Consider the following 12,879-nt stretch of genomic DNA (forward strand, 5'->3'; position numbering starts at 1 on the left):
ATAGTTAGTCCGAGACAGGGTTGGTGGGTGACCTTGCCACTAGAGTAAAGACTAAGAGTCGTATGATCAAGCACTATCTTTCCTCGTAATCTAATCACATGGTAACACTAGCTAGTCTTATTTTTGTCATTGTTAGTCTTGCTATGAATCTCTCTCGCTTATTTATAGATGAGTTCTACTACCGAAGTTGCATATCGTGAAAAATACCATCCAAAGCATTTCTATATTTGACACCACATCATAAATCACCGTGGAGCTAGCAATAAGCTGCTGTGCTTGGCCGTTGCTCATTCAGTTACAGGACATGTGGTTGCCACCACAAGCCGAATGACACGAAGCCATAAGGGTTTTAAAACTAAGGGGGTTTGCCGTTCTTGTATGGTTATTTTACCCTCTGTCGGTGTTTAACCGGCTGCCCATCAAAGGATATAATTAAGGTGGTAAGTTTTGGGTGAGGAGACGCCGAGATCAGGAACTCGAAGGTGCAAGGAACATAAGATTTAGACAGGTTCGGGCCGCACGGAGCGTAACACCCTACGTCCTATATGGTGATTTGTATTCCCTTTGGTGTAGAATGACCTAGAGATCTTCTGTTTTGAGAGGGGTCCCTGACCTCCCTTATATATCTGAGAGGCCAGAGTTACAAAGATGCTAACCAACCTCCGCTAAGGGATTATACCAGAACATACCTCGAGTAGATCCCCTCCGTGTTGGTTAGCTCTATCTCCTATTTAAACGGGATAAACAAAAAATAAACAAAATGAATAAGAGATAAGACGGACTTTATCTCTTAGACCTCTTTAAACTACATTGTGTATCCAGCCCGGTGGCCCCGGATCTGACAAGCCCCCGAGCTCTTCGTAGCTGAGTATTGCAAGCTTATCGAGTACTTTCAAAGCAATCTTCGACTTCTTCTGTAGCTTCGTCTTGAAATCCTTCTTCGATTACTTGCTTGGCTGCATCGAAACTATGAGGTGCTCATGCCCCGAATTTTTGTTATGGTGTGCGATTTAAAAATCGCACTCCATATGGAGTAGCCCCCGAGCCTTAGATTGAATCGGAGAATCAGGCTGAGGGTCCCATTTGTCTGTAATCCTCCTTATTCATCAAAAAATTTGAAAAATAAGTAGTCGATGCCACGTACCCCACAGCCCCGAGCCTTAAATCCAAATTCCACGAATATGGAGTTAAGGATCTAAAACCGTGGCATGCAGGTTAAAGATGATAACTTGAAAAAGTACCAAAATGAGGATACAAATGATAGAAGCTAGATCACCAATTCGAAAAATCCCTTCTTTCGAGCTAACTAGCCCTGAAAAAATGATTAATCGAATATTTAATCCAAACAGTCCACCAAATGACCTCTCATCTTCGGAATATACCAAAAAACGACCCTTCGGCTTCGGAACAGTAACCTTTCCCCACCCCGCTGGTTATTTAACCCCGCGTAACAGTGGAAAAGACTGTGCTTTCAATCTGCATTTTGCCAAGAACCGCCGAAATTCCCAATCGGGACCAAGCGCCGCCGCCATCCGCCAAAGAAATCCTCCCGCTCCGTCCTCCCCGCCCCTCTCCCCGTAGCCCCCGAGCATCTCGTGGCCAGCGCATCGGAGATGGCGTCCAAGAAGTCAGAGATCGAGGAAAAGAAGAAAGAGGCGCAGCCATCGACCGCGGAGTGGACACACAGTAAGTGCTCCCTCAACAATCTGAACAAACTAGTTTCCGAGGGGTTGCTGCAAGAAAAGAACCTTGTCAATTGGCGCCCCTCTTACCGTGAACCTTTCCCTATAGAAAATATCGACGAAATCGTCACATTCCTCCATTTTGCCGAACGGGGATTGGCCCTCCCCACTTGTTCCTTCTTTCGTGGCCTTCTTTATTATTACGGGCTTGAGCTCCATCACCTCAACCCTAATTCCGTTTGCCATATTTCCATTTTCATCCACTTCTGTGAAGCCTTTCTCGGAATCGAACCCCACTGGGATCTATTCCGCTTCCTCTTCCGCGTCAAACCCCAGCCTACCACGAAGAAACTTTCTGTTGTAGGGGGCGCCGGCATCCAATTGCGACAGCAGGCCGGCGAAAGATACCTTTCATACAAATTCCCCTCAAACCTCCCCGGTTGGAAGAACCATTGGTTCTACATTGAAAATCATGCCGTTCTTGTATGGTTATTTTACCCTCTGTCGGTGTTTAACCGGCTGCCCACCGAGGGATATACTCAAGGTGATAAGTTTTGGGTGAGTAAACGCCGAGATCAGGAACTCGAAGGTGCAAGGAACACAAGATTTAGACAGGTTCGGGCCGCACGGAGCGTAACACCCTACGTCCTGTATGGTGGTTTGTATTCCCTTTGGTGTAGAATGACCTAGAGATCTTCTGTTTTGAGAGGGGTCCCTGACCTCCCTTATATATCCGAGAGGCCAGAGTTACAAAGATGCTAACCAACCTCCACTGAGGGATCATACCAGAACATACCTCGAATAGATCCCCTCCGTATTGGTTAGCTCTATCTCCTATTTAAACGGGATAAACAAGAGATAAACAAAATGAATAAGAGATAAGACGGACTTAATCTCTTAGATCTCTTTAAACTACATTGTGTACCCAGCCCGGTGGCCCCGGATCTGACACCCTCATTTTTTCTACTGTGCCATTTTAACTCTGCTTTTTGAAAATGAAGGCAGTGTTTACTCATGTTCCATGAAGGCCAGCTAACGGTGTTAAAATTACGATAAAAAGACTAGTATGTCCATGCTAATTTGCGCCTACTATTATGTGTACTTTGTGGTTTCACCCTTATTTTGAAAAGAAGAACTAGACAATATTTTGACAGGTCTAAAAAGAATTTTACCAAGCAAATTCGTATCAAATTTTTATAATTTTTAAATATGAGCGAAATTTGATAAATTTCATCAAAATTTTGGCAGCAATATGACGGCTGCGCCGAGGCAGCCATGCCGGGGCGCCGCACGCGCCCGCTCCTAGACGGCCGCGTGAGCCGCGCTGGGTCGCTGCATGTCCACGCCTGGGCGTCTACGCGCTCTCACGCCTGGGCTGCCTCGAGCTCCTACGTCGGGGTGCGGAGCGCCCGCGACTGGCGGCTACTGTTGTAACTAGGGTTCCAACGAGCAAAGCAGGAATCATGAGAGTTTGAGGATGAATGGGGAGAGCTTTTGGATAAGATTAAGGGTACTACAATCTTTTCCTATTGCTGTGAATATTTTTCCCATTCGTTTCAATTTTTTTAGAGGACATCCAACTAACAATAGGGTTAAAAATAGAGGTAAATCACACTTTCATTTTTAAAAAGTGGGGCTAAAATTGTGCAGTCAAAAAATAAGAGTAGAATCACCATTTGACTTCAAAACAGGGGTAAGAACACCAGAACTCCTAAAACTAATGTCTGATTAGTTTCATAAGAAGATTATAGTTTATTAAGCTTGAAAATCTTCAGCAGGAGCGGAGCTAGGCTAGACCAGCAACTACAAGAGAAAGTTGCTCTCATTTTAATCCCCCATTGCCGTAACCGTGCTCTGTGTTGGGCAAAATTTTCTCTCTTTGTTTTCTTTTTAGAGCTTTAAATTCATATCTCTAACATAGAATTTCTAACTCCAACCCTTGAAAATCTTGAAATTTTGAACCTTGTCCAGCTAGAGGTAGATGATGTAAATCTCCGAAGTTGAAGATCGAGTTTCTTACGGTGGAATTGGTCCATCTAAATTCAAGTCCTTGACACGGAATAATGCTTGTATCAATGCCACTGTTAATTCAGTGGTAGGCAGCATATTATACGTATTTTTATAGAAGTGAGTGTATGTCTATAAACGTTTACACCAATACTGTGTTTACGAAAAAATAAAATTTAGATGCTAGCCTGGCGGTATAGAAGAGAACACGTTTAGAATAACAGCTCCGAAAATGCCTAACCTCTGTTACTCCGATCCCTAGTCCCCACCATGCGCGACTCACACTCGGTAAGTTGGACCGGTTGGGTCTGCTTTAACTGTACATCAAATAGCCACCCACCTAGAAGCCTCGTAAAGTCGCAAGTTTGGAAGGCGAAAAGACCTCCCAAACCCTCATCGATCTCCGCCGTGGCTCCCTTCCCACGTCCGCTGCCCACCTGCCCCCACGTCCGCGACAGGCCCCGCCGCCCCACCCCCACTCCACCTCAAGCACGCCTCTACCTGTTAGCATATCAAGAGTTTCTTTTAGTATACCAAGAGTTATAATCTTTTTATTTTCAGTTTCCTACCTCTTCATATCCCCTATATATACCGTTTTGAGATTAATAGAAAGTGAGTTGAGTTATTCCTCCAATTATTCTCCAACCCCTGCCATGGCTCCTAGTCTGCCGCCTCCCTCTTCCACCGCCGGCGACCGGGCGGGCCATCGTCTCCGCCATCGTCTCCGGCGAGGCGAGCGGCTACCACGTGCTCAGGATCGAGGACTACTCGCGCATCAAGTCCACCGTCCCTAACGACGAGCTCGTCGAGTCTCGCCGCTTCCGCACCGCTGAGCACAACGTGCTCAGGATCGAGGACTACTCGCGCATCAAGTCCACCGTCCCTAACGACGAGCTCGTCGAGTCTCGCCACTTCCGCACCGCTGAGCACACCTGGTCTGTACAGTACTATCCCAACGGCTATATCTCGGAGAACGCCGACTACATCTCCATCTACCTAGTCCTCGAGGATACCGTCGCCAGCCACTTGATGGTGCAGCTGGTGTGTTCAGCTTCATCGACCAGGTGGAGGACCAGAAGCCGTCTTACGTTCGCACCGTTGAGCCGAACAACTTCGTGAGTCACGGCAGCTGGGGCCGTGGTAAATTCGTCAGGAGGGCGGAGCTGGAGCAGTCGGGTCGCCTCAAGGACGACTGCTTCACTGTCAGGTGTGACATCGTCGTCATTGGCAAGCCACGCGCCATGGACACAGCGGCCGCTCCCTCCATCCTGGTGCCACCGCCGGACTGGCCGCAGCACTTCCGGGGGGCATTCATGCTGAGCGAGCGGGGCGCCGATGTGCGGTTTTGTGTTGGCGGCCAGAAGTTTGCTGCGCACCGGTGCGTGCTCTCGGCACGGTCGCCTGTCTTCAACGCACAGCTCTTTGGCGCTATGAGAGAAGGCACCACCACACAGGACTGCATACAGATTGATGATATGATGCCGCAGGTGTTCAAGACGTTGCTGCATTTCTTATACACCGACGCGCTGCCAGAGACAGACGGGAAAGATGATGAGGCTGCCAGCGCCGCAATGGCGCAGCATTTGCTAGAAGCCGCTGACAGATACGACATGCAGAGGTTGAAGATGATCTGCGAGGGGCAAGATATCCAGTGCACATGGGGTGCCTTGTGCACATCTGCACATGGCCCATCCTGGCCATCCAAGGAGCATCCGACGGCAGCTGCAACATTTACACTTTAGCCTCCCGCATCTGTCCTTGCTGTGCGAATTTATTTTTTGAAAAGGCCCCCACGTTCCTCTTCTCTCCCAAAGATAGGACAGAGCAACGTTCCTTCTCCTGGAAGGAAGATCGTGCCTCTCTCTCTCGCTGGTACACGGAGACACAGCGATCGCCGCCGCCGCCATCAGCTGCGTCCTCGCCGGACGCCGTCGCCATTGCCCTTGACGTTGCCCACGCCCTCGCCGGACGCCGCCGCCTCCACCGGATGCGCCCTCGCGCGGACGCCGCCGCCACCACAATGCCCTAGCCGCGGTTTCCAGTAGCGCCACCACCTGCGCCCTCGCCGGACGCCGTCGCCGTCACCGTCGCCCTCGCTGTCGTGTTGCCTCCATCGTCGCTGTGGCATGGCAGCACCGACATGATCTGGCCGTGGTGACTTGATGGACCTTCTCAACGCCATGGCCGCGCGAAGGGTGGCCGGCCCTGGTGGTTGCAGTCCGGAAGACGTAGCAGTTCCAGATGATGTCATCATTCAAGGCCATGGTCCCTTTGAACCCACGGTGCTTGGTGAAGATGGTGCACCCATGCAGATCGACCTTCCTGTCCATGACCTTGTTGAAGCTCCGCATCATGCTGATTCTTATGAGGGATTGAATACACCTAAAAAAGATCCAATCAGCTCAACATCGGTGAGCAATTTTTCTTCTTGTTCTAATTTATTCATTATTCATAAGTGTCACAAGCTGCACAATTTGATATTAATTCTTTATTTATATTTCTCATTGCAGTCGTCGTGGTTTGTACCTTATTGCAAGGATGAGAGACTGAAACCAGCTGTTGGAATGTTATTTGATACTCTTGATGAAGTGGAAGAATTCTACAAGACATCACATGAAAGTGGGTTTTCGGTTTTCAGTCCTCTATTATAGCATGGTTTCTTTCTTGCAATGACACAAATTCAGTCATCATTTACAAGCTCCCCTCACACGTTCATTTTACAAATCACAAGCTGCTAAAATTACAGTTCAAATCCACCCAAAATTGTTGCTGAAGTTCACTAAAATGCACAAAAGAAAGTCATCTTTGTGAAGCTAGTCCAAGCAGAGGCGGCAGCAAGCTCGACCACCAGCGGTGTGCAGCAAGCTCAACCACCGGCGGTGCGTGTGCAGCAAGCTCTTAAGACATCCAATGGGTCTAGCAGCGGGTGGGCAGCAGCCAACACGAGCTGCGGGCGCCGGCCTCCTCGCCGTTCTCTGCTCGTCGTTGGTTCTCAACGCTGTCCTCGTCGCGCACCACCTCTTCTGGCCGAACCGGCTCCAGCTCGGCGGCGGAGGGCGTGGCAGCTGCGAGCTGACCTGGGCGCGGTAGGCCGGTGCCCAGGTGCGACGGCCCTCGCGGCATCCGAGCGGTGGCAGCGACCGGCGAGTACGGAGGCGCGGCGGGCGAGGACGGAGGCGCTGCGCCCTCTGCAAGCCGTGCGTGATGCCGCGGCGTTTGGTCCACACGGTGGCGGAGCCCGGGGAAGGAGGTGGCCGGAGAGGGCCCTGGCGGAGGCGCGCCTGGCGACGACGGAGGCGGCGCCCGGCGACGAAGCTGTGCCGGCGCCCGTCGCCCTCGGCCATGTTGTGTCCTGTCTTTGGGAGAGAAGAGGAACGTGGGGGCCTTTTCAAAAAATAAATTCGCACAGCAAGGACAGATGCGGGGGGGCTAAAGTGTAAATGTTGCAGCTGCCGTCGGATGCTCCTTGGATGGCCAGGATGGGCCATGTGCAGATGTGCACAAGGTACCCCATGTCCATGTACCCGTGCCTTGTTTTGTTTGGTCGCTGAATCATTTGTGGAATTAGCTTTTATAACCATGATGCAGGTAACATATAATGCTAATGTGATCAGCATGCAGTTAGTTCAGTACTTCACTTCTGAGCCTCTAAGTTGACCTGCAAGTTCATTATTCCTGTTTATTAGTTTTCTATGTGACACCTGCTAGCAATTGAATTTTGCAAGGTTCTATTATAGTCATTGTATTGTTAGCAACATCGATCTATTTTTGTTCAGTGCAATGTTTCATGCCGATTCAGGTAGGGTACAGGCATCTAGCAGGGTGATGCTCAGTGGTCCACTTCACTTGCTGGTAAGAGGTAGAATTGGTCCATGCGTCCATTTAAAAGTTGCAATAATATACTTGTGAATTTGCTTCGGCAATCCTGGCACTTGTTTATGTGCAGATATAATTGCACATCAGTACAAAGTTATTCAAGGTCCATGCTTTAGAAAAAGTCTGCTTGCACTTGGCGTGAGCTACCTTGGTGGTGAAATTCACGGGTCACTAATGATCCATGGATCAGGTTTTCAGATTTTGACTCGACTTTTCACTGCATATTTTCTTCTTCGGCATGGTTTAGTTGGCCTCTTTAAACACCCCGTGGTATTGATCTTATATTTTGGCAGTCCTGTGATATGTCCTGCAACAGTATGGTATTTTGAGTAAATATATGTCATAGTTTAACAGCTAGCTTAAAAGGAAATGCATGATTGAACCAGGGCAACTTTTAACTATTGGAAGCACGAGACCGAGGTAGCATCCATCATCTTTTCTGTAGTAAAGTTAAACATGTCTTGTGGTTTCCATCATTATAATATCTTCCATACGAATTTGTCTTCTGTGCTATTCTTATCATCAGCAATTGGTTTTAAAGTGAAATGGTCTGGAAAGTTTCTTATGAAACAACTACATGGAGGAGCACATACCAGAGAGGATGGTCAGTTGGATTCAATTTAGTGGAGTTGGTTCATATTTCTTTCTTTCTTCCTTTTTTATATGCCTTTTCCTATGTGGAGCATCTCAGGGTGTCTATTTATCTGCTCACTATTAGTGCCTTTTCCTAAAAGCTATGGGTACTTGAAATTTGATCTAAAAGGATTCATTTAAGTTTGATCAAGCTGGAGCAAAGTTGCAGGGTCGACCACTTTTGAGCATTCAACTGTAAACTTTTGATCTAAAAACTTGGTGTGCTAGAAAAGCTTAAGGCATATATCTGCTGTCTGGGCTACAACTAATGGTATTTTGTTGCAACTGAACGGTTTATGCTCTGTGTGTCGGCATGGTGATGAAGACTAGCCAACTGTTCCCCACCGGGAGCCCCCGCGTCGCTCCCGCAGGCGGCACGGGGGAAACCTCGCAGCGCCGCCGCCGGGCTTCCTCCCTCCTCCCCCTCCTCGCCGTCGACCGAGCTGAGGGCCGGAAGCCCGGCACCAGCAAGGAGGGCTGCGGCGGGGCGTCTCGGCCAGGAAGCGTCCTGGTGCGCTGTGCGGGCGGCGGCGGCGGCGGCGGTGTTCTTCTCCGGCGGCTCCTGGGGCTGCTCCGGTGCTCCATCGGCCGGATCCGTGGCCCCCAGGGGCGGATCCGTTGCCTCCTCTGACGGATCTGCGGCCCTGAGGCTGGGGCCGGCGTGAGGGCAGGTGGAAGGCGGCGTGAGTGCCGCGCTGCTGCCTGGCGGCTGCGGACGGCGGCCGCGGAAGGCTGCGCGAGGCGAAGACCGTTGGCGGGCGGCTGCGGAGTGCGGCGCGGTGGTGTGGCGAGGTCGTCGGTCAGGGGTCTGCGCGGTGGTCCGGCTGCCGGCGCTTCACCCTGCAAGCCGCGAGCTGAGGGACCCGGCGGGGTCCTCGCCTGAGGAAGGCGTGACACCTCGGCGGCGAGGTGCACCGACCGGCGGTGTTGCGTGCGCGGCAGGGGTAACCCGGTCTCCGTGTGTGGCCAGTCGGAGGGGGTGGCGGTGGACGTAGCTACGCGGCTGCGACGCGCAGCCGGCGCGCCGATTCCCCTCTGGAAGGGCTGCTATGGGACGTGAGGGCACCGGCGGCGGCGGTGGTGGTGAGCTAGGGTTTTGGCATCCTGGCGCGACGTTTGTGCTGGAGCACCTTAGCCGAAAGTCTCGTCGACAGTGATTTAGGCGAAAGTCTCGTCGACAGTGATGTATGTTGGCACCGTTTTTCCTGTTGAGGGCGTCTATTCCCTAGCACATCTTGCATGAGTGAAAACCCAGTCCATATCTTGGACGAGCGGCGGGGAGCTACGGTGTCGTTCCTTTCCTGAAGGCGTTACTATTGGAACTCGTTTCGGTCATGACGTCACTCCCGGTGGACAATCTATGCTTCTCGGTACCGGTCGACGTGAGGAGTGGGACTTGCTGCATGAAGTCGGAGCTGCTGCTTTGGAGGCATGGCTCGGTAAAGATAACACAAGGCGAAACCCCCTCCCCCCTCTTCGGCGCCCGGTTTTTGACTTGGGAGGTCTGGCAAACGTCGGGAGCCGGGCGTGGATCCTTGGCAGGATGTCGGAGCTACTCTGTCTTGAGCTTGCACTACAAAAATCCTTTAATCTATGATGAATTTTCGGTGACGTTTACGACAACCGTCATAAATAGACAGGATCTATAACAATTTATGTATTTTCTCACAGATTTGTAAATAACCCATATGGACTGTAATTTGGGCCCAGTTTCCGTGACAAACCTCTGAAAACATCACATAATGAAAATAGAAATCGTCATGGATTTGATATCGTGTGGCACAATTTTTTAAGTGAAAATAAACAAAATAAAAAGGAAATCAGGTGCACACAGGACTTGAACAATTTTTTTGAAGTGAAAATAAACAAAAAAAAGAACCAAAATAAAAAGAAAATCAGGCGCACACCAAGTCTGATATTTCATGTTTTTATTTCTTCTCATGCTTGTTGCTAGCGTGGCATCCACAGTGCCACCTCATCTGTCCAGTCAGCGGGCCATCTCATCAGTCTAAGTCTCCCGAAACAATAACCCAAAAAATGCTATATCTGGTACTGATACTATTTTCCCTTTCTCTGTCATATTTGGTTGCTATGTGCATTTATTTAACTTCTATATATATGTGAATAATCTTATCGATTGTGCATGTGTGCTTTACTTTATTTACTTTTACTCACATGCTGTACTTTTCTCTTGCAGTTAGTTTCAAGGGCGAACTGAGTGAGGAGGCAACCATCTGTTAGATGTGCTGTGCATTTTGATTGAGATAGCATTTTCGTGTTAGCAGTAAGTATCAATATCATTTTTCTATTAGCTGTTTCTAGCTGTTATACTTTTTCTGCATGTCATATTTGCTTGCTATGTGTCAACTTGTGATACTAAAACAAACTATATTAGGCATGAAAGGTTTGATGTAGAGATGCACTTGTGTAAACATGGGTTTAGGGATGACTAGAATATGGACATCACATGGAGAGTCATGTTATAGTTGAGGCCCTCTGATAAGTATTTGGCAATTTGCTATTTTTAGGACTAGGACCAAATGCAACAAGGAGCAAGCTGGTAGAAGCGATTGGGAATTTGAAGGCAACAAAGTATACTAACAGTTTTGGTTGATCCATAACTCCTTTTCTAACCTTAGTTCCTGATAAAATGATTGTGGTCCGTTGTTGGTGTGATTTTCACCTCCATCTTGGTGACTATCTTAATTTAGGACTGGTTATAATATTTGTATATTCGCTTAGGGTTAAAATGGGTTTAGCCCATGCATTGTTGTGTTGACATGTGTTGTTTATATTTTGCGTTGGGCTGAAATGATAATGCTACTATATGGGGCTTTATGGCTTGTCTTGGGCTAGAATGGTGACTCTGAAAATTGGCTGGAAAAATGGCCCAAATGAGTGGCCCAGTTCTAAAATGGGCTTGTTAACAAATGGGCTGCCAATGCCACGTCAGCAGCAATATCAATGTTCATATCATCGATACCTGCCATGTAATCAACCATATCATTGGTACTAGCCACGTCATCATAGTTATCCACGTCACTAGCCATGTTAGCCGCCACATCAATATCCATGTCACTTATGGGTGCATACGTGGCAACCATCTGTGACGTTTATTTTCGTCATTGATTTTGGGCTTGGGCTGGGCTCCAAGGCCCTCAGGCTATTCTGTGACAGTTAAGAAACGTCATGGATTGCTTCAATCCGTGATGATTTTGTAAAAATGTCGATCGATTTAATCTGTGATGCTCAATACATGACGTTATCTGAAATCGTCATGGACACTGCTTTATGATGGTTTTTTAGTGATTCGTGACGAATTCTTTCCGTCACAAATTAAATAGATCCTTGTAGTGTTGGTAACAATGACCTGTTGCGGACTCTTGCTTTGGATCCGCTTGTTTTGGCATCACTAGGGTCGGCCTTGGGGAGTTAGAGCTGCTGGTTGCTATGCAGCCATGCTCGGCAATGATGACCCAGAGTTGTTGTGTGCCCTTTTGCGTCACGTGGGTGGGTTATCATTTAGGTGCCTGGTGTGGGCGTCTTGTTTGGTCACTCTTTCTTATACATAAATTCTTTCATCTTAATTAAAAGGTAGAGCTCCTGCAATTTTACTTAAAAAACTGGTCCCTACTGGTGACTAATTGCACTTTTGTTTGAAGCCTGCATTTCTTGTTTGCTCCTTGCAGTAGGGGTTCTCCCCCCAGCCCCCCTACAAATTTGAGGAGGAAAAGAGGAGGCGGGAGGAGGAAGAAGAACAGAAAAGCCCCCATAAGCTCACTCCTGCATCCGCCACTGTATTCAAATTTTTAGGCTCTTCCTGCTGTTGTTCTCATAGCTTAGCTATTTCCTTGGATTCTGATGAGAGGTATGAGTTTGAAGCAGATGCTGTTAGCCCTGAATCTGCTATTTTGTGATGCTGACAGGTATTTTAAATCGGACATATTCTGAATTCTGTAATTATATGTGTGCCATTCTATTTTAGGTGTGATGGATCCAGTGTGGTGGAATGATGGGCCACATTTCGTTGGTTCGATCAAAATGAAGTTTAGTAAGAATCTTTGTTCATCAGGGTTTCTCTGTTCATGGACGAGGAGGTCCTTTTCTTGAGACCGGATGGAGGATATCCAAATGATAGCAGGAGTCATTGAAATCGTCAGCTTGGTAACACCTATCTGAAGCTGAGATGGAGTTGATCCAAGAACATCTCTGCTGTCTGTTTGGCCAAGCTAACAAAGGCAGTTAAGTGACTGGGGTGGGGAAGCAAAAATGATGATGTTGAGACGCTGGGTCGTTCTGGTCAAGGTGGTGTCAGTCTCGACCCCGGATTTATTTGCTCATAACTTTGGTGCCTGGTTTGGCGGTGAAAGCGATTGACAGTCAAATGTGCGCCAGTGTTCTTATGGAAGGGGCACGAGCAAATGAGTAGTGGTCACTCTCATCATCTGGTGCATGGCTTGTCAGTCATTGAGTTCACCGGGCTGGGTGTATATTCATGATCTCGCCAGCTCTGGGAATGCTATGGCTCTGACTCTGGGAAACCAATCTATAGAAAGCACTGGGAAGTTTTGACATGGTAGTACAACCCCTATGTTCTTTCAGCTCCATGGTCTCCTTGTGGGTGACAACCACAACACCAAGCAAGTTCTGGTCAGACCGGTGGCTCCATGGGAATCTCTGC

The 12,879-nt window shown here is 48.6% G+C and overlaps 1 protein-coding gene across 1 annotated transcript; it reads left to right on the plus strand.

The window, feature by feature from the left end:
* The first annotated feature begins 2,957 nt into the window (after positions 1-2,957).
* Positions 2,958-5,431, plus strand: LOC112872892 (TD and POZ domain-containing protein 3-like). The gene is made up of 4 exons (XM_025935927.1): positions 2,958-3,112; positions 3,252-3,286; positions 4,354-4,703; positions 4,853-5,431. Exons 1-4 carry the CDS (start codon positions 2,958-2,960, stop codon positions 5,429-5,431), a joined length of 1,119 nt encoding a protein of 372 aa, XP_025791712.1.
* Positions 5,432-12,879: the final 7,448 nt, after the last annotated feature.

This window comes from Panicum hallii, chromosome 9 (genome assembly GCF_002211085.1).
Source record: "Panicum hallii strain FIL2 chromosome 9, PHallii_v3.1, whole genome shotgun sequence".
In the NCBI taxonomy this organism is placed as follows: Eukaryota; Viridiplantae; Streptophyta; class Magnoliopsida; order Poales; family Poaceae; genus Panicum; species Panicum hallii.

What these genes read in the sequence shown, in the direction of transcription:
- LOC112872892 (XM_025935927.1), top strand. Translation starts at nt 2,958, where the DNA reads ATGCCGGGGCGCCGCACGCGCCCGCTCCTAGACGGCCGCGTGAGCCGC. An exon ending in CGCGACTGGCGGCTACTGTT is followed by an intron (nt 3,113 to 3,251) that starts GTAACTAGGGTT and finishes CAATTTTTTTAG; the next exon opens with AGGACATCCAACTAACAATA. An exon ending in ACCTAGTCCTCGAGGATACC is followed by an intron (nt 4,704 to 4,852) that starts GTCGCCAGCCAC and finishes AGGAGGGCGGAG; the next exon opens with CTGGAGCAGTCGGGTCGCCT.